This window comes from Podarcis muralis, chromosome Z, assembly GCF_964188315.1.
Source record: "Podarcis muralis chromosome Z, rPodMur119.hap1.1, whole genome shotgun sequence".
NCBI classification, from domain to species: domain Eukaryota; kingdom Metazoa; phylum Chordata; class Lepidosauria; order Squamata; family Lacertidae; genus Podarcis; species Podarcis muralis.
In genome coordinates, this window is record NC_135673.1 from 36,335,495 (window position 1) to 36,362,319 (window position 26,825).

Sequence of the window (26,825 nt, forward strand, 5' to 3'; positions counted from 1 at the left end):
TTGGCTCTGGTGCACCACCCCCATGGTAAGTGCCGCCCAAGGCGCCGCATCCTCCCCACCCACACCTAGCTACACTACTGCAGCAAATGAGCAAGCAAACCTGCCACAGTGGAAAGCCCTGTGGGTGAGGAGGGGCAGGAGTGGATGTGTTGGTGTGACACTCTTCTCACTCTGCCGCCTGACACAAGTGGCTCACCTTGTCCAATGCAGACCTTTCCCTCCATGTAGATGGTTTGTAGAATCAGCCAGTCAATAATTAGAACACTGTTTTCGCTAAGCATGTTTCAACAAATAGATACACTACGCTAGGGTTACCAGACGTCCTCGTTTCCCGGGGACAGTCCCTGGATTTGTGAATAAATTCCCGGACAAATTCCATCTCCGGAATGTCCCCGGATTTCATCTAATGTCCCCAGGAAAAGCAGCAGCGCCCGTCTCAGCACCCCGGAGCAGTTGGCTTTGGCTGGCTTCAGCAGCTGCTTGGAAGTCCCCATATGATGGTGATGCAGGGGCTCTAGGATGCAGCTTCTGGGCTGCCTCCACCTTCCCTGACCCCAGCAACTAAGCTGTGAAGGGAGGCTTCATGCTGCCTATCGGAGCAGCCTCCCAACTCCTACTTGTGTAAAAGCAGGATCGGGGCGGGGATCTCCTAGCTGTGAAGGAAGGCTTCACACTGCCTATCAGAGCTTGTGTGCAAGCAGGAGTAGGAATGGAATTGGGGCTGCTCCAATGGGAAGAGAGGCATCGCACTGCCTGAGCCTCGTTGCCACCACTGCTCTCTGCCTTCCATGCCTGACCTACCGCACACCTCTTTCCCACCACCACCAAAGAATCAACAACTCAGGGGCTGCCCATGCTCATGGAGAAAGGAGATAGAAGCCTCAGAAGAAGGGGAAACATGGCGGTTGAGGTCAAGGTGGCGGCCGTTCCTCTGCCACCACCATCACTGCAGCATCAACATCCTAAACACATAGTATTTATTTATTTATTTATTTATTTATTTATTTAAAGCATCCCCAGATTCGTAGGGGAAAAAATGTTAACCATACACTACGCTCTTCCTTGCAGCGTTCCATTCAGAATTTGGGGCTCCTTTCAAGCAGTGTAGCATTGAGATTCAGTGATATTGTACCTCTGCACACACATTCCAAATTCCTGATTTTGGGCATTGTAACAAAGAACTCCAAGTCCTATGAACACATCAGTCCTATGTGGCCCAAGCACTGTGGGAGCAAACCAGGGGAAAAAAATAAGTTAAGACAGCTTTGAGATTTAGCAACTTATTTCTTGAATAATTCCGTTTCATACTTTTGAAGCCTTTTAAATATTGACTTGAACTGTTTTATCCAGCAGGCAGATAAGTACACAACACATGGTGAACCTCCCCGCCCCCACCCCCTCTCCAAAAAAAGAGACTCTTTTTTTTTTGCTTTTGTGGCTCTAATTTTATTAATAAGCATCTTAATTAACAAGACAACATGCTGTACATAACCTGAAAGAGAACTACAGTGGGTTTAACTGGACTTCCAATGCTATTGAACTTAACAGCGTACAATGCCCAACAGCACGATTCTAAAGCGTGGATTAGGGCAGTTTCAGTACAAATACACAGACTTAATCACTTTCAAATCCTGTAGTATGCCACAGAGTGAAAAAATCTCCCTGAAGTACAAACTCAAATACATGTATTTACAAAAGCTTTTTTTCAGATATCTTCCATAACTAGGGTTAACATGACATACACATAGTTTTGTTTCCTAGGATTTACCAAATACAATCCTTGCCTGCAAGCCTGTTTACTTATGATCACAAAACCCAACTCTTTACTTTTACAAAAAGATAAAGCCCAGACCTGAAACAAGTAGGATTTGTACAAGAGGATGACTGTTATGAACCTTGCTCCAATTTCAGCACACATAATTTGGCCAATGCATTGTGCCCTCATTAAACAAAGGTTGTTAAAGGAGCCTATTTTCTTTTGTCAATTAAGATTAATCACACATTTATGTCAAGAGAGCCCACACACTGGGGGGGGGGGGGTCTTTTTAATTTGCAGGCATCAACAGGCTGCACCTAAATGCTGACAATGACTTCTTTTTCTGTCTGAAATAATTTCTAAATAATTAAGAACAAGTTTCTAAATAATCTATGTTTATTTTGATTTAGAATAAGATATCACTCATTGCTGAGAAGAATTTGGTTTGATCAACGGAGAGGGAAACAGTGCAGTAAAGACGGCAAGCTCTTTAAAAAATAAATAAATCTACAAAACCAAATGAAATTTGACTTTCTTATTATACTCAGCAACCAAACATACTGCTGCCTGTTTCCACTCCTGTTTTTTTCTTTTCTTCCCCTCTTGGCAGAATCCTATTCACACTTCGGAATGAAGCTACTCTAGGATGGAGAAAGGAACAGTTGCAACATCCCTCTAAGTATAACTTGAAAACTGGTTTTAATTCAAAATGGATTTTTTAAAAAATCCTTTTTAAAAAAGGCCCAAACCCCTCCCCTAAGAAGCAGTTTGCACATGGATGCCCATTGATGACTGTGTCACAGATTTAACCACAAGGAGAGATGTTCTATAACCCAGGAGGGGCTGGTGTGGTGAGGAGGGGTCATGGAGATGATCTCCCAGCCATGGAGCTGATCTCATCACTGCTTCCTGGGATGGCATGTGCGTGTGGTAGGGTGGCAGTGAAGGCAATCAGGGTGCACCATTGGCACCAAATTGAACCTCCCAGTTGGGCACAAAAGTTGCCTCAAACTCACTGCTGCCTTGCTCTTCCACATGCCAGTAAGTGGCAATGATTCCAGTGCTTAGAGGCTCGCTCTGCGTTGATTCCACCGGCCCCTTTTGCTACAACCTAATGCTACCTCAGACACCATATATATTTATTTATAATTATATATATATACAGAGAGAGAGAGAGACAGAGAGAGAGAGAGAGAGAGAGAGACAGAGAGAGAGTCAGAGAGACAGAGAGAGTCAGTTTTCACACATTGCACAAACCAATGCAGAGAGAGGAGAAACCTATTGTTGTGCATAGATGTGTGAATCAGCTAGAAAGGAACACAGTATTATTTCCAACAATCATGTTTTAAAACAAAACCGTTCCTGGTTTTAAACATTGTTTGACACTTTGTTCATCTGAGGAAGGCAAAAAGTGCACCCCCTCCCATTTATAATATATAGTATGAAATAAATCTCTGTAGCTACACAGTATGTACTGTAGTATATAGTTTTAGGTTTCTTTTAAAAAAAAAAAAAAAACAATTTCAGGCAAATAAAGTAAAATAAGCCAGATGACTAAATAAGATGACACAGATGGTACTGGATGATTTCTTAGATATGGTAACATGTGTAAATGTCCATGGATGTTATTGGGTACCGGCGAGAAAGACTCAGAAAGAGTCCACATATTATTGTTTTGTATGCTAGATAATTCAGGCACAGTTGTCCTCTTTAAGTATTCTCTAGTCAAGTTAATTAAACCCATGGAGGGGGAAGGGGAGTGGCAAAGGGACATATGCATTAGCTCTCCCTCCTCACCACCATTCTGAATGCCCTTCCCCAAAGATGGAAAGAAAACTACTTAAGCTGTTCACATTTTAAAATGAACATACAAAACTTGCATCTTCTGAAAAATGTACTCTTCCCTGAAATTTGTCATGCAGAGCCCCAATCTCTCACCAAAAAGACCTGTACCCACCCCGCAAAAGAAAGATGGCAAATGTTAGGAGAAAATGTGCACAGAAACAATTGTATTGGGGAAAATAGGACACAAAACTTGAACTGAAACACACCCATCCTTCAGAATGTACACACATTTTGCAATGCTACCCGCAAGCCAACAAACATGTACAAAAATGAACACCCTAGGGGGGGGGGACATGCTGTGCATTTATGCAAACTAGTGCAGAAAATGTGAAACTTAGCCCAAGACTGGGGACAAAAGAGGAATTGAAAAAAGCCAGAATGATTTTTTTAAAGGGTAGGGAGCTTCCACAAGTACAGGAGTTCTCTCTCTGAGTTTGGAGGATTATCAGGGTGGTGATGGGGCACAACGAGCACACTTGTTTGTGCACACAAACCCCCTCATGTGATTAATTAAAATGACTAGAGAATGCCTGAAGAGTGCAGCTTGTATTCCTCCTCTGGAGCTCTCTGTAAACACTGTAAGGGGCATATCATCCTGCATGGAATTTCTGTCAATGAAGGGAGAGATTTGTGCACCCGATGAAATGTGTACCCAGATAAGTGTTCCTCCATTCAAAATTAAAAATGAAGTAGTTATTGGTGTGAGACATCATGTAGCATGCTGGCTGTCCCATGTGAATCCCTAACCACAGTTTTGGAAGTGGGGGAAACTATGGGAAACTTCACTGATCTATTGATGCATGCAGTTTAGTATCGCCTGCAAGGACTGGCTAGAAGCTCTCTGAAGTTTAAGGCGGGGGTCTCTCTCAGCTCTAACTGGAGATGCTGGGGATTGAATATAGGACTTACTGCATGCAACACTGGTCTCTGCCACTAAGCCTGGCATAAATGAGCTTTGTAGTTTCAGGGGAGGACTGAAGTGCATGGAGCTTGGCCCAGTGTGATGCATGGTGGCAGAGCCAATCTGATGCTTCAGCTGCCACATGTTGCACCAAGTCAATCTTGGTGTGCTGCACCCTTCCCCTTTCTTTCTCAGTAAGCATGTGACCCATGGTGTTAGGAAGCTAGAAGAGTAACGCTGCCCCATCAACATCATTTCACTAGCCGCTACTAGTCCCCAGCACTTCCTGTTTAAAAAAGGATCAAGCAACAGATGATGAGAAGACCTGTACCTGTGCCTCAGGAGAACTGCTGCCAGACAGAGTAGGCAACACTAAGCTAGATGAACAATTATCTGACCTATGTTCCTAACCAATTAAAAAAAAAGGAAGAAAAATGAATGGAAGTGCTCATGGAGCTTCTGAGAGCAAGTGCTCTATCTCTCTCTCTCTGTATGAATATAGGAGATCATTAGCTAAGGGACATCTGTGTATGGAACAGAGATTTTGCTCCCATAGTAGCTCATAGCATTAATACTTTGCTCTCTAGTCGGTTCACATAGGCGTCACTTAATGACCTCATCATGATGACTTGCACATGGGAATGAGACATCAGATTTCAATTCCACATATCTGATTGTTATCAAACCTCTCACACAGATTATATATATATATAATCAGAGCCTGTTTAGCTGTAGGCATCAAGAATAGAATAAGTGGGTGTTTCAAGTGTTCAAATCTGAGGGCTCAAACATGTAAAAATCTCAGTTTCATGCAGAACAGGCAGCAGTTTGTTTCTACTGCTTGATTGGAACACTTGAAAAGCCTTGAGCCCCTATTGGAATGAATTGTTTTATACTGAAGATAAGCGATACAACATAGCATCATCAGCTGTTTAGTGGTACTGAGAGAAACTTAGTTTTTACCTAAGGAGACCCATTACAAATGTGTTCATTAGAATAGTAGTCTGGACTTTTGAAACCTGGGTTCAAGCCCTCACTCACTTATGTAATTCACTGGGGTGACTTGGGGCTAAAATGACATTGCTCAGTCTAACCTACCTCAAAGGGTTGTTCTAAATGTAACATCTATCTCTTTGAGATCCTTGGAGGAAGCCTGAGATGCAGATGAAGCAATTATAATAATTAATATAATACATCCAGGGTGTTCTACTAGAGCTGCCAAAGATAATAATAATTGCTGCCTCTCACCACCTCCTCTTCCTCCCAGTGGCGTAGCGTGGGGGATGCAGGGGGGGCCGGCCGCACCGGGCGCAACATCTGGGGTTAGGGCAAATCCACAGGTTAGGGGGCGCAAATCCACGGGTTAGGGGGCGCAAATCCACGGGTTAGGGGGCGCAAATTACTTGCCTTGCCCCGGGTGCTGACAACCCACGCTACGCCACTGCTTCCTCCTCTTCCTCCCCGGAATGCCCAATGGTGGAGGATGGTCACATGGTAGGCAGGCAGGCAGCAGAGGAAGTGGCAGTGGGCAGTGGAAGCTCAGCAGCCAACAAGTTGCAAGAGGCAGTGAGCAGCACACCCCATGGGGGCCGAATCTGCCACCCCTTCCAACTCTCTGGAGCCTCCTGCTTCCTCACCTTGCCTCATGGATGGTTTTATGCATAGGAATGCATTAGTAGTAACCATTCAAAATGCAAGCAATCTAATCCGATAAACGGTGTTTCCCCCCCAGTAGTTTTAAGTCTTGATATTTAATTCTTCCTATATAGCTTAAAAGCACCATAAAGTTCATTGACACAATTTCCCCCCTCCCCTAATATATTGTGGCAAGACCTAGCAGGAACCATGAAGGCCTTAAAACACGTTAACTATGAACTTTTTTGTGTATTGATTTTCCATGAGAGCACTCTCAATTTGCCATTAGGAGATAAAGCCATTTAATTCTGATGGATGGGTAAAATCAGCTCAATATTTTAGCTGTTCAAGTGGATATAAGAAAGCTAGTTTGGGGAAACTTTATGTTTTACCAATGATTTTTTCATAATTTAGTAGTCTTGTCATTCTATGTCAGGGTTCAGAAGTCAATGCAGGGCTTCCAATGCCCATGGGAAATCAAAGACACCAACACATAGGTTGATGGAATCTGAGTCTGGGCTAACCTAGTTAGATGGGGGCCATATAAATAATAACATCATCATTATTTGTTGGAACAAACACTGGGTAAAATCACCTTTAAGTTCTTTTGTGCAAATCCCATAAAAAATTGGACCTGCACAAGCAAGTCAAGTGAGCAGTCCACATATCTTTGAAATCTAGGTATCCAGCAGGCAAAATAACCAAGCAGAATTTTCCAACATATACCACTGAACTGTGAGTTTGCATAAGAAGTAATTCTGGAGGTAATGACATTGTGGTTGAAGTAAAGTCTTGCTTCTCAACTGTAATGTAGCATATACACCCTGCCCCTCCTGGATGTATTGAGAGCTTATATCTGGTATGAAAGCTACAAGCTTGTTATAATTTGGGAGAGAAGTTTCAACAACCACTCGTTTCTTATCAGGTGCAGACATTTAGGTCACCTATAAGCCCGCTTCAAGCACTAGAAAGAGGGCTACTTGGGAGGGGGGTTGTAGTGGGATGAGTGTGATAGCACCACCCACTCCTCTAGCAACATTTTCCTTGCCTTCCTTGTGTGGTAAGAGACTATTTGCAGTGAGAGCCTTATAATTCCATGGAGGTTCATAGCACATTTGAGAACCCCAGTTATGCAAAAGGTTATAAAAGGTGTTGGCAGCCTCCACGGATATAAAAAGCTCTCCAGCACAGTCTGTCACCTTCTACAAGCTGAAAGGCTTGGTTGGATTTGCTAGGCTTGCCTTTAAATGCAAACTTAATCAACTTTCTCTCCGACCCCCCCCCCCCCGCCGCCAATAGGGCATATAAACAATATTTTGTAAAATTAACTTTTTTAAAAATGGAAGAAGTAAACTTTAAACTTAACAATTATGTGTGCATGTGCATGATCAAGGCCTATGTCGACTATTTTCTAAAACAACAAAGAAGCTTTTGCTTTTTCTTTTAAATACAAAGCGAACACTGAAGACTTAAGTGAAGGTTTCCTGGAACCGAAGCTGCTTTCTGATTGATTTGTCAAAGTATTTACTGTGCTTGAATTGGTGTTGAGTCGTTGTGTCAGTATCTAAAGCATTAACATGTATCCCAGAATTTACATGCAGTGAGCCCTACCTCAGACAAAGCATTTTGTGGGGTTAGGGAAAGATACACAATAACATAGCCTGAGCTTTATATGAATTAAATGCAACTGGAAAGTTAAAAGTGAAACTTCTCTTGTAACTATTATTATTATTATTATTAGTATTACTTTACATTACATGTTAAAAGCAAAATGTGTTCAGAATAACAATGGGGATAATAAAGCTACTTATAGTTGCTGAGGGCAATACAGAGAAACTCTGTTAGCATTCATTGGAACCCTCAGCAACAGGAATTTCAATAAATTTACAAGCCATTTTATATTACAGTAATTATACACACAGAGGTTTGCTCATAAGTTACAGATTTTAAAGTTACATTGATGAGCCTACATGAAGTTCTTTTCACAGGAAAAGATTCTTCTTCTTTTTCAATCACACTTTGCTTCCTTCTCTCCATCAAATTTCGATTGTCTGTGGTAAAGTAAAATTGGAGCTAGGAAAGCTGTTCGATTGTGTTACAGACAGGTTATTTGGTTGCAGAATGTACAAGACTGCAGGAATCAAAGGCTAGGGAGAAAGAAAAAGCAAGTGGATCAGGACTCTTTCATATTAAAAAAAAAGAAGAGGACATATTTTCTGTACCCGGTATAGCCTTTACTCGCTATTCATTATACTGTATATGAAAACTAGCACACAGAGATCAGTCATGAATGTCTAATCTTCTCTGGTACATCACCTTGAGCTGCTACAGAATAACGTTAACAAGGGGGACTTCATAATTACATACATCAAACATTTGCTTCCTGGTCCTCTCATTCTTTAGGCTAATGCCAGTGATTTGCTTCAGCATAGACTGAGCAAAAAATGCCAAGAATTATTTTGCCTAATGGCTTTTGCATACAGCGTGTGAAGTTACAGAGTGAAACCTACAGGAACTGACAACATACATTCACTACCACAATGTCCTAGAGGATACTTGCTTGCCACCAAGAGGCACAACACAGGCCCATGCAGAGAGTGGGGTGGGGGGTGGGGGAGGGCAATCAGGTACACTTGCCCTAGGCCTCAGAGGGCTAAGCTGGTTGGGGCCCCCACCAGGGACCAGCTGCTTTTTTTTTTTAGTTTTTAATCTAAGTCTAAAAAGACTTGGGACTTGGGCCTCATATAAGCTCTGCATGGGCCAGGCACAACACAACTCATAAAGGTCTAACTATTTGATAGGGGAATCGAGGGGCATAAGAATAGTTAGGAATCTTTATAGCCACCCACAGAGACATAATATACAGCAGAGCCGGGGGATTCTTTTTTCAGCTGAAGGGAAGCATTCCTGTGTGGGCAAACTTCAAAGAAGAACGCGGGGGGGGGGGCTGGGGGCTGGCCAGTGATGCATAGGGTGAAAGGCAACATGTAGGTGGACCCAGACACAAAAGTGTACAGAGCAACAAGTGTGGCTCTTACATTTATACAGCAGGCTACACTCCAGCTGTGCAAATGTCAGAGGTTTCTACGCCCTGCATGCACATCTCTCCACCTATCCTCTGTCACAGTTCAGGGACATATTCCACTCAGGAAAAAGCACATGAGCATGTAGCCTTGGTCTGGTGGTGGGGGGTATGACCAGAGGAGATGGGTGTGGCCTGATGGGGAAACACAGCATTGGGGAAAGTTACAAGGGCCAGAAAGGCTGGAATGGTGCTTCTTTGAACTTCCAGGTCTGAGGTTCTGCACCCCTGAGTGTGTGTGTGTGTGTGTGTGTGTGTGTGTGTGTGTGTGACTTCAAGCAGTCATACTCCAAAATAAGGTAGGTTATGTCTTGGTTTGGGGATGTTTTGCTGATCAAAACTATACTTGTGAAAATAATATGTGAAAAAGAGGAAGTTAAGAGGTATATCGTCTCCTGTATGATAATCTGAAATGTCTTGTTGCTTCCCCTGCCTAAAGCTAGAATCCCAACCCCACTTAACTAGCGTAGTTCAATAAGACTTACGTATGTCTCAGAAGACATGGTTAGGATTGTGCTGTAAAAGGTTTAATGGTACTCTCCTCCAAGTTGGCTAGCTTGGGCTCTTTATTGCTCTGTCCTGGTTTGTAGGTTTGTTAATTTTGTTGAGAAAATGTTTGGGGGTGAAAAGGCGAAATCCCCCTGCCAGGGGCTATTTATACTTCTGCTTATTCACCACATGTTGTAAACCTGATGGTGTCATGGCACCTTGCAGCCTGTCAGAGGAACAGTTATGTGAAAAAGTCAAGGAGGGCAAAAGAAGCTAATAATCAGTTTGAATGCCAGGGAGGGGACATTTGATTCTATATTGCCCCCGCTTTCCCCCCAGATTGCTGCTGCAAAGCAAATCAGATACTAGAAGGTATAATCCTTCCTCACACCCATTCAAAATAAAATATTTCCCTCCTTAATGTTTCACATAACAAAATTGGAATGGCTGCTTATCGCGGTAACACCATCACATTCACACTGTGACCTTGTTTGGGCCCCACCTGCACTATAAATGTTAAGCATTATCATACTGCTTTAAATACTCAATAATCTTGGGAATGGTAGTTCATTTACGATGCTGAGAGTTGTTAGGAGACCCCTATTCCTCTTACAGAACTATAATTCCCAGAGGGAAGAAGGTTTGACTATTAAACCACCCTGGCGATTGAAGCTCTGTGAGGGGAATAGGGGAGGTCTCTTAACAATGCTCGGCACACTTTAACAAACCACATTTACAGGGAGGGGTTTTTTTTGGGGGGGGGAGAGAACCATGGTCATTTAAAGTGGCACAGTACTGCTTTACATGCATAGTGCAGATGGGGCCCATGCCATTGTGCTTTTTTAAATGGCACGCGGAGCTGCAGGATATCACACACACATGCAAAATGTGCTCCCCAGGTGGACCCCCCCTTTTATATATATATATAAAAATCTTCCCTCTCCACACCTCAGTTTCTCAGTGATAGCTTTGCAGCACAGGTAGGATAGAGGAAACAACGCATCAAATTCCCTGCAGTTTGCAAGGCTGGAAGAGACCGATCTATTGCAACCCTTTGTGATACCACACCAGCCCTTCCTCTCCTAAATGTCTTAGCCCTTCTTCGCTTACAAACCCAGCACTAAGCAAGATGCCCTGATCAAGCCAGAAGATACTGGACATTGTAGGTGTGTGTTCCCTGGGCTACGGTGGAGAATAAATTTATTGCACATTTAATGCAACATTGCAAAGGCTCAGATCTCTTCAGGTGCTTCAAGTGCACGTGAACAGATCACTTTTGTTTGTTTGTTTTAAACAGTTTATACCACCCTTCATCATTTTAGTTTTCTGGAAGGCACATGCTATATTGTGGGTTGCATGTACCATACCACCCCTTCCTAATGTTTCCCCTTTTGGAACTCACCAACATAACAGGAATACTTTACTTTCCATTTTTAGTTCCCTCATGAAGAATTGCAAGGCTCTGTCATGAGTATACTTAATAATTATACTGGGTGTTCATTATTATTATTATTATTCTGTACAAGTTAAAAGTATGACCTGAAAGCAAAGAGTTTATCTGAAAGTTCTCCTCTTTGACGGTTGCTGAGCAGATCTTTTCCAAAACTCGCTGTCACTTCTATCAAAAAAGGGATACCAGCCTTGTCTTTAAATGATATTTTGTGTCATGACAGCTCATTGGGGAAAGAATCACACTTTTTTGTTTCCTTTTTCCCTTTTGTTTTTTGCATACTGTTATATACTGATTAAGCTGAATTTCCTTTAACTTGTTACTTAGGATAGAGGTCTTCAGCTTCAACTCAGAATTCTTATATACATGAATATTAACAAACCTGAATAGGTTTGCATATGCATTATAATTGTGTTAAGCTGTGCCTATATACACTCACACTTTAAAGCCCGAAATAGCTTGATTTGTCAAGGTATGCCTTTATAGTTGGTGCTCATGGATCAAAGTAGCGTTCTTCCCAGATATGGAGGCTGCCTGGGCCGGGATGAAGTTTGCAAGAGGAATGACTTTGACTGGGTCTTCACTGGTGCAGTGTCTTTCGCAGGTGTTGTAGAACTGAGGCCTGGGTCCACCTTGGCCTTTGTCAGTATCATCCTTCGGAAGGGGCCTTCCGAGGGTGTGCCTTCCCTCTGGCATGGCTCCACACCCCCATCCTTGCTGGAAGCCGAATGCTGGCAAAGGAGGGTTGGATTGCTGGTACTGTGTCAGGGAAGGAGGCATCCAGCAATTGTCAGAATGGCCAAGGATGAGACATTCTTGCGTGCAGGTTTCAGAAGCTTCAGCAAGAGCTTTTTGGAGGTTCACTTCAATAGCTTAAAAAGAAAAGAGAAGAAGATTAGGTGTCATTTAAGAATATTTATTTCTTGTAGAGCAGGGGTGGGGCCCTCCAGATGTTGCTGGACTCCAACTTCCATCGTTCTTGAGAACTGGTTATGCCAGCCATGACTCATGGGAGTTAGGAGTCCAGCAACAGTGAGAGGAACACAAGTTCTCCATTCCTGATGAATTCTATTTGTGATGTTATGGGGTAACAAGTTTCAGAACACTAGTCAACTGAATAACTCTTTAGCTTTATTGTAATTATACATGTATGATTTCATTAACTATGGACATTTATAGCAACATAGGAAGCCACTTTATACTGAATCAATCCATTGCTCTTTCTAGTTCAATACTGTCTACTCTGACTGGCACCAACCCTCTGGGTGTTCAGATAGGGAGCTCTCCCAGCCCTACCAGGAAATGCTGGAGACGGAATCTGAAGCCTGCTTCATGTGGGATAACCAGTCTCAGGTTAACCAGTCTCATATAACAACGTTCTTAAGTCTAATTAATGCATGAAGGGATCAATACCATAAAGCATGCTGCCCTGCCAGGCTTAGCTAAGTCACTTCCCTCAACTAGAGAGGAACTACCGGTAGGTAATCAAGCCTTTGTTCTCTCCAGTCTACCTGAGAAGCTCAGCATGTGGAGATCTTTGAGCTAGAGGCTCCAGCTCACCCCTCTTGGCTCTCACCAGCCATTCTTTAGTTCCTCTACCAGTAATTTAGGAACTTTCATCACTTTGTAACTAAGCCAAGTTTTACTGCCTGTGCAGCTTTCTGAAGCCCAAGAATCTGGCCTTTGGAAAGTTTGTAAGTATTTTTTTTTTTTAGTTATCAAATGTGTGGTCTTTTTCCTATGCTGGTGGAAGAAGGGAGTTAGCCCCATTCTGAATCAGATGAGTTGAACTCCACCCACCACAGAATTACACTTCCTATAACTTTCAGCACACCAAAAGAGAGAGAATTGTTTTCACTCTTCATGTTTTTATTGTCTCTTCATTTAGGTGCTTTTGTTCTCATTTGCATCAAATATAAAGATATCTTTTTGAAGGCAGAGTATAAAGTCTTAAGCTTTGATGGATAACACGGTTGTCCACTGTTGTAGAAGCAACCTGCAGACATAATGCAACATGCTCTGTATCTCTGTATATACACAGAAACTAGGAATGCACATTGAATTTACATGATTCCCTAATTCCAAAGTAGAACCAGATACTTCAGGGGTCAGACTTATATTTAAATAGGATTTTTAACACTCTTAAACATACAGTAGGGAGGGCACGCACACCCCAAAAACCACACTACAGAAAACTAAATTGAACCTTCTGTTAACCAGATGGGGAGCAAAGAGTTCAATCCTGCTGGGTGTTGCTGTGTCAATATGTTCCCCACAGGTAACACCCTGGTTAAGTAGACCCCTGCAGTCAGCAGGACTTTGTTTGTGAGTGGAGAGTGCACTAGTGTTGGGATATGCTTCACCAGTGCATTCACATTTGACTATGGATAGCTATGGTGACTCTACGCATGAAAAAGAGGACGTGTCCTGGCAACCCTGCATAAACTTTGGTTTAAAGCCCGATTTTGTTTTTTGCGAAACAGCCTTATTGTCTGAATGATGTGGCTCAGTGACTCAGATCTGATTCATTCCTCCACCTTCCTCCATGCTGAGTTCTAGGAGCAGGGCTGGCCTACCCAATAGGCAAGATGAGGCAACAGAGCAGTAGATTGGGCCTCCAAGGAATACATCACCCACTGCTGCCACAACAAAGGCTGTGGTATACTCCTTGGAGGCCGGATCTGCCACCTCCTTGGCAGCAACCCCATGCCTCCTCTACAGTGGCATGTCACTGGTGGTCTCCTCCCCACCTTGTTTCCAATGTAGATCTTTCTTCCTCCCTTGTTCCTGATGTAGCTGCTTATTCACCCATTCTTCCCTACTCCAGAAACATTTTGTGGTTCACATCAGGTGCCAAAATGTCTTGAATTGGCCCTGTCTATGACGGCAACATAGAGACAAGAGGGGAGGAAGCTGACAAGCTGTGCCAGACCCTGAACAGGAATGGGTGGGGACTGGCTAAAGGCAGACTGGGTTTGGTGGAGAAGTGCTCCATGCATCTTGATGAGTATAATGCAACCACCCATATGAGCAGGGCACCCCACATTTGTTCTTAGTCTTTCATTCTCTCTCTCTTTCCAGAATCTATTTTCACTGTGAAGTAGAAGAAAAAGAAGAAAGTCTGCAGGATAATATACCTGCTGTGACTCTATTTTATAGCTACAGTACACATACCTGATCAAACTACCACATTATTTGCAGAGTCAGGGCAAAGCGGAATTTCCTGGGTTTTAAGTACTACTGTCTCTCTTTTTTTGTTTTTATGTCGATCACACACAGACACAGTAAAAGTACACATCCTGTTCTTATTTGAACTCCAAATTGCTTTGGGGAGCAAACAGTGGGATCATATTTGTTTAATTTGTCTGCCCCAGAAAAAAGAACTTTTTCCCCCCTTTAAGGCTGTCAGGTGAATTCCTGTCTCCTCAAATATACAGATCTGAGTTTGACTTACAAGCATAGCAGTTTAAAGGCTTTTATTCATTGTTCATCAGCCTGTATCACTCGTAGGTTAAAAGAGTTTTCAGTAATTATATATAGAAGTGGAGTGTGGGACAAGAATCAAGGTTGTTGCAGTATTGCCAGTAGCTATCCTTGAGGTTCTTTTTTTGTTTTTTTTAAATCACTTAACCCAATTGACTTCTCTAAATCTTTCTTCTTATCCATCGAGGGAGGCTTTTATCAGAGACAAAAGTCAGATACAGCAAGCATAAATGGGGATCGAGATATGATTATCCATGAGGAATAATAGTAGATAGTAGAACAAAGAGGCTGGTAAAGCATTCTTGCTTTCCTGTGATGTAAAAGGAACAGAAACCCCACAAATTAAGCAGATTTGATAGCTGCTGCCCTTGGAAATGCCATAGAGATCACAAAGATGCACATGAATCATTTCACTTGGACCTAGTGTGTTTTGTGTCAGGACATAGTTCCTCAGGGGCAATTGAACCAGTTTCTTCAAAGCAACAGCTCAAACAGCCTTGCAATCTGCCTGGCAAAGAAAATGGAGTGCATCCATCTAAGTTACAGTAAACCAGTGGAAATTAATGGACCTACATTACATCCATTCCTTTCAATGGGTCTGCTCCAAGTATAACTAATGTTGGTTATGACAGGTGCCCAGTGTCTGGGACAATATATATATTGTCCAGCACTTTCTCCAAAGAGGGCAGTATACAGTACCTGGTTCTAATGTATCCACTCATTTATTCACACAACAACCCAGCAAAGGTAGGTTTGACTGATAAACAGTGCCTTGGCCAAGTACACTGATATATCACACCACTATTTCATTTAAAAAATCAACGTGGTTTGAAATAATAGCACAGAAAACCATTAGATAGTTAGATGATAGATAGATAGATGATAGATAGATAGATGATAGATAGATAGATATGTTAAAATCAAACATCAATTAACTATTGTGGAAAGAGGTGTTCCTGGTTGCTTGCATAGGCTTGACAGAATAGAAAGGTTTTCAGCAGATTCAGCTACCTCTCTACCTGCAGAGTACAGTGGGATCTTGGTTCTTGAATGGCTTAGTTGTCGAACAAATTGTCTCCCAAACGCCTCAAACCCTGAAATAAGTGTTCTGGTTTGCGAAAGTTTTTTGGGAGCTGAACATCCAACATGGCTTCCGCTTGAGTGCAGGAAGCTCCTGCAGCCAATCAGAAGCAGCACCTTGATTTTAGAATGGTTTCAGGAGTCCAACAGACTCCCGGAATTCGAGAACCAAGGTACCACTGTATTCTGTAATACTGGGCCAATGACACTAAAGTCTCTACTTATTGTTATGAAGTGAGCCTTGCCAACTCAAGGAATGACCAGTGATGCACCTGCAGATGATCTTAGTGATCAAGATGGGATATAAGAGCTCAGGTGATCCCTGAGGTACCATGGACCTAAGTTGTTTGTTGTTGTTGTTTAGTCGTTTAGTCGTGTCCGACTCTTCGTGACCCCATGGACCAGAGCACGCCAGGCACTCCTGTCTTCCACTGCCTCCCGCAGTTTGGTCAGGCTCATGTTTGTAGCTTCGAGAACACTATCCAGCCATCTCATCCTCTGTCGTCCCCTTCTCCTTGTGCCCTCCATCTTTCCCAACATCAGGGTCTTTTCCAGGGAGTCTTCTCTTCTCAGTTGTCTTTGTCCATGGAGTTTTCTTGGCAGGGATACTGGAGTGGCTTGCCAGTTCCTGCTCCAGGTGGATCACGTTTGGTCAAAACTCTCCACTATGACCTGTCCATCTTGGGTGGCCCTGCACGGCATAGCTCATAGCTTCTCTGAGTTATTCAAGCCCCTTCGCCACGGCAAGGCAGTGATCCATGAAGGAGAAGTTGTTTAGGGCTTTGCAAATTAATACAAGAACCCTGAACCTGGCTCAGTAGTAGATGGACTTCTGGTACAGGTGTTTTAACAATGGTGTTCCATGCTGTTGCCCAGATGCACCCATCAGTCTGACTGTTGCATTCTGCACCAGCTGAAGTTTCTGAACCAGACCCAAGGTCAGCCCCATGTAGAGCACATTACCGTAAAATAGCCTTGAGGTTATCAACACATGGACTACAACGGTCAGGCTATCCCTGTCCAGGAACAGTCATAGCTGGTGAACCAATTGAAGCTGCTAGAAGGCACTTAGTGAGATGGATGGCGGAGGTGATATTTGAAGCCTAGACTCCTCAGAGCTCATCTGACACTAGACTTGTTCACACATTACAATGAAGACTAGTTCAAGCTGTCTCTAAAAGCTGGGCCATGGCTTAGTGGTAGAGCATGGCTAAGAGAGAACCCTGCCTGCAATACAGGAGAGTCACTAACACTCAGTGCAGTGCATTTAATACTTTGCTAGATGGACCAATCATCTGACTCATGGCTTCCAATGTTCCTACACGTTTATAAGTGTTGGCGTTAAAGAAGGTACACTAACTGGTTTGTTCAGCTCAACTATTGTATACACAGACTGAACACTGCATGTGAACAATTGTATGATTACACAGTTGATATTTTTGTGCGCACAGGGACACGGAAAGTACACTTGATAAACACAGCATGTGAACACATCTACTCTAGTCAATCAGCATATATTTTGTCCAAGATTTAATAGTCACATTGAAATCAATTGGGCAAATATACAATAAATGTGCATGAAGCCTAGGCAGCTATATATGTTCTTAACTTTCCTATTGATTACAGTTGAAGAACTAAACACACACACACACACACAGAGAGAGAGAGAGAGAGAGAGAGAGAGAGAGAGAGAGAGAGAGAGGCTCTGGTGTAGCCTATCAATATGGAACATCTGTCCTCTTTTACAAGCCAGGGAATTATCTGCATGCATTCTGGAAAATCCCTGTGTGTCCCCATGGAACTGTTCTATTAATGAAAAATGGGCCACTCCTGTGCTGCTGGGATTTTGAATCATAGTATAGCTGCCTGTTTGCAACTTAAAAAAGAAAGAAAAGAAAACACTAGAAAAATCACTTAAACACAGCGAATTTTCCTTAGTGTTGTGTAATGAGAAATGTTCAGTCTAGCTAAGTCTCAACAAAAGCCAACACAGAGTTTGACACACTTCTGGATGGGAGCCATCCAACCTTCCTTCGCACCCACTCTTATTTCATCACAAAGCAAGCAACAATTAGCACACAATTAAGCAAATTGCCATAATTATGCCAATGCTGTTCTACTTTTCATATTTCCCCAACACAGTACATATATGAATACATGGCTGGCGGGCCAGCATCATTCGTTCGGCAGCCCAGAAGTGGCTCTCTCAATTGCTGGAACATTTCTTATTAAACAGCTCCAGCAGCACATTGCAGTCTTATCTGCTCAGCAGGAAGTTGCTCAAGTGATGCCGATGACAAGCTTAAACTGCTCATGTCAGCCAATAGCTAATAAGGAATATGCCGGTTTCTTGCTAGAGGTTGTACTCCCGTCTATGCGGGAAGTGTGGCCTAATGTGAGAAAATTATGGCTCGGAATTACTCTGGTGGCCTGAAGTAGCCACTTGGGTACCATAATTTAACAGCTTTAGCTATGTAAGAGACCCGAAATGACAGTAAAAATGAAGAACAAAGTAGAAGTCGTCTGTTAGTATAAGTCGGGTTGCTTTAATGAGGTCAGTACCAAGACACTTTAATGTAGAACCCCTAAAATGATTGCTGTTATAATATACTCTACCTTTTTTTCTTTTTTTTTTCTTTTCTTTTTGGTTTAATAATAAAATGCCTTTGGGAACAGATTGCCATGAATATTTTAGTTTTCCCATATAAGTTTAAATAAATTTGAGGGAAAAATAAGACTGTGATTAAAAGTTCCAAAGCTTTACAGTTCTTTAATCATAGACTGAAGTAGAATGCACATTAGTCATTGACAGGTTTCTTTTAACTTTTTGGTCTGTTATAAAGAGCTTATTCTTTAAAAAGAAAAAAAATCAAGGACAAGTGAACTGTCTTATATTATTGGAAAAGCAAACCCTTGGTTCCAAAGTTTGTGTTAAATTAATATATTCTCCATACATTTTCATCATAATATTGGGCAATCCTGTTAATTTATCCTAGAAAGAGCTTGAGAGCAGGTTCCTTCCAACTAATAATTTCCCATGGGGATAAACATTAACAACAACAACAACAACAAAACCCCTTTCTTTCCTCTTCAATCCTTAAATATTTAAAAGAGAAATTTTAATGAATTGTAATGGTTCTGCATTATTTTACAGAGATTTTGATGCATATTCGCAACACTAAAGCATCTGTATTGGAATGAAGGTGGTGCGTTGAGCTAGATTTAAGGTATAAATAACAACGGCTTTGTTTTAATATTTCATTAGTCACTTCACTTTTGAACTGCTCCTTCTTAAAACATTGATAGGAGCTTCTTTTATTTAACAGAGCATATCAGACAACACTACAATGATTTTGGATGAAAAGTAATACTATTTTGATACAAATGACTGATTAAACCAATCAAGTATTTAAAGGGGGCTATTTAAAAGGAGTTCATCGTATACTTGGAATATTCAGGGTAGTCTAAATGTCCTTATTACAAAATGCTTTCTTCACATACTTTATCATGCAGAAACCTCTTAAACCCCATCACATTAATAGGATATTTGATTAGGCTGTAGATATGTTGAAGATCCATGAATTGTCATCACTGACCTGGTTTTGTTGTTGTTGTTGTTTAATTAAACTAGGTGGGCATAAAAGTTGCTGTTGTCCCATGTGCCAACACTGACAGTCTAGTTGGTTGTTCTAAAACATACACTCCCTTTGGAATGTAAATTGTTGTTGTTGTTGTTTGTTTGTTTGTTTGTTTGTTTGTTTGTTTTAAAAATAATTGCAGCAGCAATACTGAAATGATTACGTGCCTGCCAAATAAGAATATAGAAAGTTAGCTGTTATCAAACTGTCTGTCTACATAGTATAGTACTGTCTAGTGTAGTCCTTGCTAACCTGGTGTCCTTCTAACTGTTTTAGATTACAGCTCCCATCAGCCCCAGCTGTTTTCCTTGAAGTAAACTGTTCCTCAACTCACCATGCTTTCAGAGGTATATTATTCTCAGATAGGAGCCCTTACAAAGATTTTCCTTATCAAATTGAGTTCCACCTTGAACTGCTCACCTCCTGGCTATCCCCAGCTGGGTGTGGTGGATGGGAGTTGTAATCCAAAATGGCTGCAGGGCACCAGGTTAGTGAAGGTTGGTTTAGTCTGACTGGAAGCAGCGAGCTAAAGCTACAGAGATATTTCACACCCTGCTACTTGGTATCATTTTAATTGCTAGTGCCACATATTGAACCTGCATTGTGGATACATAAGAGCTCACCCATTCACTTCATCCAGGTCCAGGAAACAAGCACTCCTGGATTCTGCTAGCGATTGAGGCAGACATGAACTTTGGGGTTCTGCACTGTAAATAGTTTTTGCACCTAAATAAAACCTGTAAAAGACAGGTTGGAGTCCTGCCTGGTTACTTCTGAGCAACCACCTCTGCCATCTGACACCCGCCCTCCCCGGACAAGACTGGGCTCAGGGCTGCTAACATCAGGTATAAAAACAATAGATTAAAATACAACTTAAAAACAGGATTAAAGTACAGCTTAAAATGCAGCCTCATTTCAGTGGAAGCTCAGATCAAAAACTGTTTGGGTGGATAAAACGTCAAATCTTCACCAAGGCCAGCTATTCCAGACTGGTCCTACGTGGGCCAGAAAAAAGCCAGGGAAGTCCCCAAATAGGGGTTCCATCACAGAAGGAAAAGGAAAGAGGGGGAGGGGGATCAGGCTGATTCCAAGCCAAAGGCCAGGTGGAACAACTCTGTCTTACAGGCCCTGCGGAAAGAAATCAGTTCCCACAGGGCTCTGGTCTCATGAGACAGAGCGTTCCATCAGGCCAGAGCCAGTGTTGAAAAGGCCCTGTTGAAGAATGGCAACACCAATGAGGATCAAGAAAGCCCTTCAGAGCTTCCACTTACTCAAGCTATACTCAGTGTTCTCTGTCCACTCTGGTACAAGAGCCCTTATACTGGTGGACATGTTTAAAGGTTGCACAACAAAGGAATCCAATGCAACAATTGTACTTATGGAAGCTTGTTGTGCAGTGGCTGCTTCTTGTTGTGTAATCTATTGCACAAGAATCTTTGGTAATGCACTTGTGTTTTCCTTTGCAAAACAACGTTTCACCAGCAGAACAAGGATATCTTTACACTGGATATTCCCATTGGCCTCAAAATGGAGATTACAGACCAGGCAGAGGTACTGCAGGTACTGAAGATCTCAGGTTGCTCCTAGGTTTCTGGGGGAAAGAATAAATATCTGGCCCCTATTTCAAGGGACGTAAAGTCTAGTATTTATCCAGATCTCTCACCAGCCTTAAGTGAAATGCACTGGTTCCTGATTAGGCAGAGATTAGGAAGAAGCAGTGTATGTATCATATTTTCTGACATAAACAGGCATGTGATATCCCAACAGGGTTAAATCACCATTAAAAAAAGATGGTTTATACATATGGCCAAACAGAAATTAAAACACATTGAAAATAGAGCCTTCGCTGTTGCATGGGGAGGCATAATTTGCATTGGATTCCCTAATATCAGCAAATTACACAGCCTTGCCACCAAGAAATGTGTTTGCAAGTTCCATGGGGATGCAGCATGCTGTTTAGATTAAAGGAAACCTGGTGCAGAAATAATGACATTCTCAATGGCTCGGCAACTGGACTACAATCCAGCTATTGGGCGGGGGGAGCATCTAAAGATGGCACTTTGGAAGTGAAACAAAGGCTAATTAACTGAAAGCTGCTTAGCCAAATTAAGGTAACTCCGGCCATTGTGGAAAGGCATTTATATCCCCTTTAACAATTGCATAATTATTCCATTCCCTCATTAACCAGGCATATAAGAGCCAATTAGCACCAATTAAACAGATGTGTATACACTTAAGTTCAATTATTTATTTAATCAAGAGTCACTGGCAACATGGTATATGCTATCATTTAAATGAGAGAAGCCTCTTTATATGCATGCAAAGGCTATTGGTGATGGCGTTTTATAAAGTTTACTGAAGATGTGTTAAGAATGAGGAAGTAGTACCTGCTCAGGGATTAAGGGGTTGGAAAGAACAGAAGATTGGGTGAGGTACACTCAAATACTGCTGTTGAAACTTGATAGCTATCTGGTACAGTATACCACACATATAATCTCAGTTTTGTGTGTGTCCAAAATATAATGAAGATATATCCCGTATTTTTCGCTCTATAAGACGCACCAGACCAGAAGACACACCTAGTTTTTGGAGGAGGAAAACAAGAAAAAAAATATTCTGAATCTCAGAAGCCAGAACAGCAAGAGGGATCGCTGTGCAGTGAAAGCAGCAATCCCTCTTGCTGTTCTGGCTTCTGTGATAGCTGCGCAGCCTGCATTCGCTCCATAAGACGCACACACATTTCCCCTTACTTTTTAGGAGGAAAAAAGTGAGTCAAAAGTGAGCAAAAAATACGGTAATTAATATAGATTCAGGTAGGTAGCTGTGTTAGTCTGACGCAGTCAAAATAAATAAAAAATTGTCCAGCAGCACCTTAGAGACCAACTAAGTTTCTTCTGGGTATGAGCTTTCGTGTGCATGCACACTTCTTCAGACACACTGAAACAGAAGTTCTTTTTCATCCACTGGTATTCCTTGAACAGCTGTCTCCCCACAATGTTGTGTATCACCTTTTAAAACACATGTCAACAATCATTTAGGAATGCTGATAATCCTAGATGTATCTCAGCTTGGTCATTGATATCATACCCTACTTGTACTCTGCTCTGCTTCTCTTTTCTCCCCACCCAGGGTGGCCCTGTCCTCTGCCTGCCCCTCAGAAATGGCGTGTCATGCAGAGCTGGGCCTCGATGGCAGCATGCTCTCCTCCTCACTCACTGTCCAGCAGCCCCTACTAGCTGGCAGCAGTGGCCATGGAGAGGCAATGGAATGCTCCCTTTGCCACTGCTCAGGATAAGTGGAGGTTCATCCTCATCTCTGAGCTTATGCCGATAAGCCCAAATATAGGATTAATATTTGGGGGGGGGGGTTGATCACTAGGTTTCTGGAAAAAGAGAACATCCTGGAGAGTTACTGGAGAGCAAGCGTGGTAAAATGGGCAGGCAGTAATGCACATTCTTCTCTCCCACACCTCCAGGCTCTTCATGCCCTGGTTCTCTCTGGCTGAATTCACATGGTCTTTGCTTCTGAAGTGGGACCATTGTTTTATGCATGGGAAATTCCACCCTGACTGAAATCCTAGAGAGTCGCTGACGGTCTGTGTAGACAATACTGAGCAAGATGGACCAATGGGTCTGACTCAATACAAAGCAGCTTCCTAGGTTCGTATTCACTAGCTGGGTTCAGAATTGCATGTTGGTTGAAGGTCTCTAAATTTTTGGACATTCCACTGTAACATATACACTTTTAACAAGGTGGAACACACATCTTTAAACAAACTGAATATTTGGCTTTTGTATTACAAAATTATGGCTTCAGGCCTGTCTTTGTGATTTCAGATGTGATTCTACTCCCCCCTCCCTTGATTTGCTTTAGCACTTATTTAAACCTCAAAAGAAAAAAAATCAAAGCACTTCTCTAAATCAAATGACAATGGAAAGAAATCTTGACTTCAATTAAGCTTTCAAAATATGCTATTATGTTGCTACAAAAAAGTCTCTTAACTGTCTTCTCCCACAAAAATAAATAAATATATATATATATATCTAAAATGTGCCAGTTCCAAATGAGGGCACTTAAGAGGAGAAGTATATAACCAAACTAATGTCATTTAGCTTTATTTTTATGTGGGTAGGAAGCTATGACTGCTCATTACTGCTGATGAAAAAAAGAAAGAAAAAATAGGAAGGAAGAACTCTGTCCTCCAGCTAAAACCTTGAAAATCCCATAAAAAGGTTCATGCATTCATGCATAATTAGTAGGGGTCATCAGATCAAACTTATTAATGGAAAGTACATTTTAATTCTCATAAACTGGATGGAGGAGTTTCAATTCTCTTTTGCATATTAGGCTGCTTAATCACACTGTACAACCTTAGCAGGGAGGATTAACTGGCAGGAGAAGACATTGGCGCACAGAATACTCCTTGTCAGGAAAATTCACTTCTTCCCACAGACTCTGTGTCCCCTTTTTTCAGATAATATAACTGTTCCAGGGGTTGAATAATTTGAGATCCTCATACAAGCAAACCTGTTACCTTTCCACACACCAAACCTCAGTGATCTAACCCACTCAGCTTACACAGAACTGATACACCAGATAAGGAACATAGGGAACAACTTTAGGGGAAAACATTAAGGTGAAAAAGAAGCTCTGCTAATATTATTGCTAATGGTGAGATCCACCTGTGAGAAACTGAAGAACGTCCTCTCAATTTCTATTTTCCCAAATAGAGATAATTTTGCACATAGCTCTAGATCCTGCCAGATGACATCATTATGGAAAGTGCTCCCATTCAACTAGATTCATAGTTTACTGGCATCTCAACTGTAAATCCAAGATCTCTGCTAATGGATATTCTTACCCAAGCAAATGTGACATTCTCAGTTCCTTGCATGAGAATGTTTCCATTAATGTCTCAGCATCTTATCAGTCTAGAAAGTACTTCACCAGTTCCAACCCACACCTCTGAGGCCAACTTTTGAGCCCAGACATTCCCGAAACTTCTCATCCCCACACCCCAAAACTCTCTCACACTGCAACATAGAAATGGTTGCACAAAAGCTATCCATTGGAAGTAGGGGCCAGCGCTAGCACTAGAAAAATAGAAATACACTGTTGTAGAAGTGGCCCATCAGTCAACAAAGTCCCATGATTCCTGGATGGTTGCAATGCAAATTTGCAACTGTACAAAGAAAACTCTCTTGTTTGAACACAGATTTCTGGAGAGAGGAAACATAGGTAAATATGGTTGTAGAAAATATCCTGTGACCTGTTTTTTTCCCCATTTTCATAACATCAATCAGCCTCTATGGACCTAAAATTAAATCCTATATTGGCATCACTTTTGGTGAAAATGAAAGAAAATAATACTATCAGAGGCAGAATGCTTCAGTGTGATTACTGATGGGTAAGATTCTGTGTGCATATTATACATTGGCTGCCATTTTGCTATTGCAAAGTTCAAGGTTTTACTATTAGTAAATAAAGCCATTACAGTGGTACCTCGGGTTACATACACTTCAAGTTACATACGCTTCAGGTTACAGACTCCGCTAACCCAGAAATAGTACCTCGGGTAAAGAACTTTGCTTCAGGATGAGAACAGAAATTGTGCTCCGGCGGCGCAGCAGCAGTGGGAGGCCCCATTAGCTAAAGTGGTGCTTCAGGTTAAGAACAGTTTCAGGTTAAGAACAGACCTCTGGAACGAATTAAGTACATAACCAGAGGTACCACTGTAATGCCTTAGGACCAGTTTACTTATGGTATCACCTTGTCTCATTTACAAGCACCAGATAAAATTTGTTCTGCATTTGCAGAAAGTCATTATTTTAGTCTGGCGGCACTTCCTTGCCTATTGACATTAGGCAGCCACACCCAATATACTGTTTTAGATGTCTGCTGAATACTAAAATATTTCATGAAGCCTACCCAAATATAATTTAGTTATCTATACTTGTTTCAAAAGCTTTGCAGATTTTATCTGGGTTTGTTTTTTTTAATGCATGTATGTATATATTCTTTTGTGGGTTTTAGCTGTGATTTACTCCGGTTGTATTATGAAAACTTTTTAGCTCTTTGACTAAGTGGTTTGGAAATATATATAAATCAATAAACAACAACAAAGAGGCAACATGATCAGACAGCAGAGAGACCTAGGCATAATGTACTTTGCTCTGCATAAAGCACTAAGTAAGCTAGCGGCTGTCCCTCTCCATCCCTCCAAAATTCTATAAAAAGCCTTTGATAGGGTTGAGTGGAAATACAAAATTGCTTAGGCATTTAATTGTGGTGATTTTCCTTTAAGAAATCAATAGTATCAATGAGTAAACTGCTTTCCTATTTTTCTGTAACTTGTAGAATAAGAGATGGTCAGCAATTGTTCTGCTTTTCTTGAAAGTTCTATGGAACCATTTGTGATGGAAGACAAAGCAAAACAAAAATGTATATGTAATGATATAATATTACATTTGACGAATGTATAAAATTCAGCAGCCCAAAAGGCAATCTACTAAAGTGTATTATTATATTTTTTGGTAAATAAAATGTCTGAAATTGTGGCAATAAACTAAACTAGAAGCTATTCTGCAATATATTATGCTCAGTCAATTCTAATGCACTGTCATTGTCTCAGACCCTGAGTCCTTGGAATCCTTCAGCAGGCAGAGCCAATTTCTGACCCATACTAAGTAAACCCACAAACATCAAATTCTACATTCAACTGCCCAAGTTCAAATCTGAGTAATATACTGTCTCCTTTGAGAATCACTCCTTTGACAAAGTCCCTGGAACCCAAAATATTGCTTCCTACAAGGAGGCAATGAGTGAACCAAAGAACCCATATTTTAACTTGTATGTTGTAGCACCCAGAAAACAGGGTACTGATTCTCCATGGTTGACTACACAGCTATGGCCTAAGGTCCTATGACAAGTTACAACAATTAAAATGTAATATTAAAAACAGTTCAAAACAATTTAGAAACGCTTAAATAAGGTGGGTCCTAAAAAATACACCTCAAATGTCAAAATTCAGGATAAAGTTGCATCAAGGAGTGCTGAGGCAACAAGTCCTTCCTGCTCTCAGCTAAAGGATTGCTGTCCATGGTCCTTAGTCAAACATTTTGAGCCTGCTTCCCTGTCTGACATCACTCCAGCAAGAAGCTTGCTCAGTCCTAGTCATCTTGTTTGGGCTGTTCTCTTGGTGATAGTGATTGCTAATGATCAGGACATGAACTAGGCTACCTGTTAAGATACTTTGGAATATATGTTGATAATAATTATAATATCCTGTTCAAGGACAATTACCCTTCATCACTGGTATAGTACTGAGGCCTTGCTTTTAGGCTTCACACAGGCATCCAGTTGGCCACTTTGAGAAGAGGATGCTGGACTAGATGGGCCATTGACCTGATCCATCATGATTTTATCACTTATGTTCTACCCAGAGGTGACTCAAGAAGTGGCAATGA

General features: G+C 41.6%; 1 protein-coding gene across 2 annotated transcripts in view; it reads right to left on the minus strand.

The window, feature by feature from the left end:
• Window positions 1-3,265: 3,265 nt before the first annotated feature.
• PCDH11X (protocadherin 11 X-linked) overlaps window positions 3,266-26,825 on the minus strand; it is a 738,698-nt gene continuing 715,138 nt past the window's right edge. For both annotated transcript variants that reach the window (XM_077922718.1, XM_077922719.1), the window contains 2 exons: window positions 11,598-12,030; window positions 3,266-8,284 (listed from right to left, as the gene is read on the minus strand). In XM_077922718.1, coding sequence (XP_077778844.1) covers window positions 11,639-12,030 — 392 coding nt within the window. In that variant the 3' untranslated portion in view covers window positions 3,266-8,284; window positions 11,598-11,638. The remainder of the gene's footprint in view (window positions 8,285-11,597; window positions 12,031-26,825) is intronic.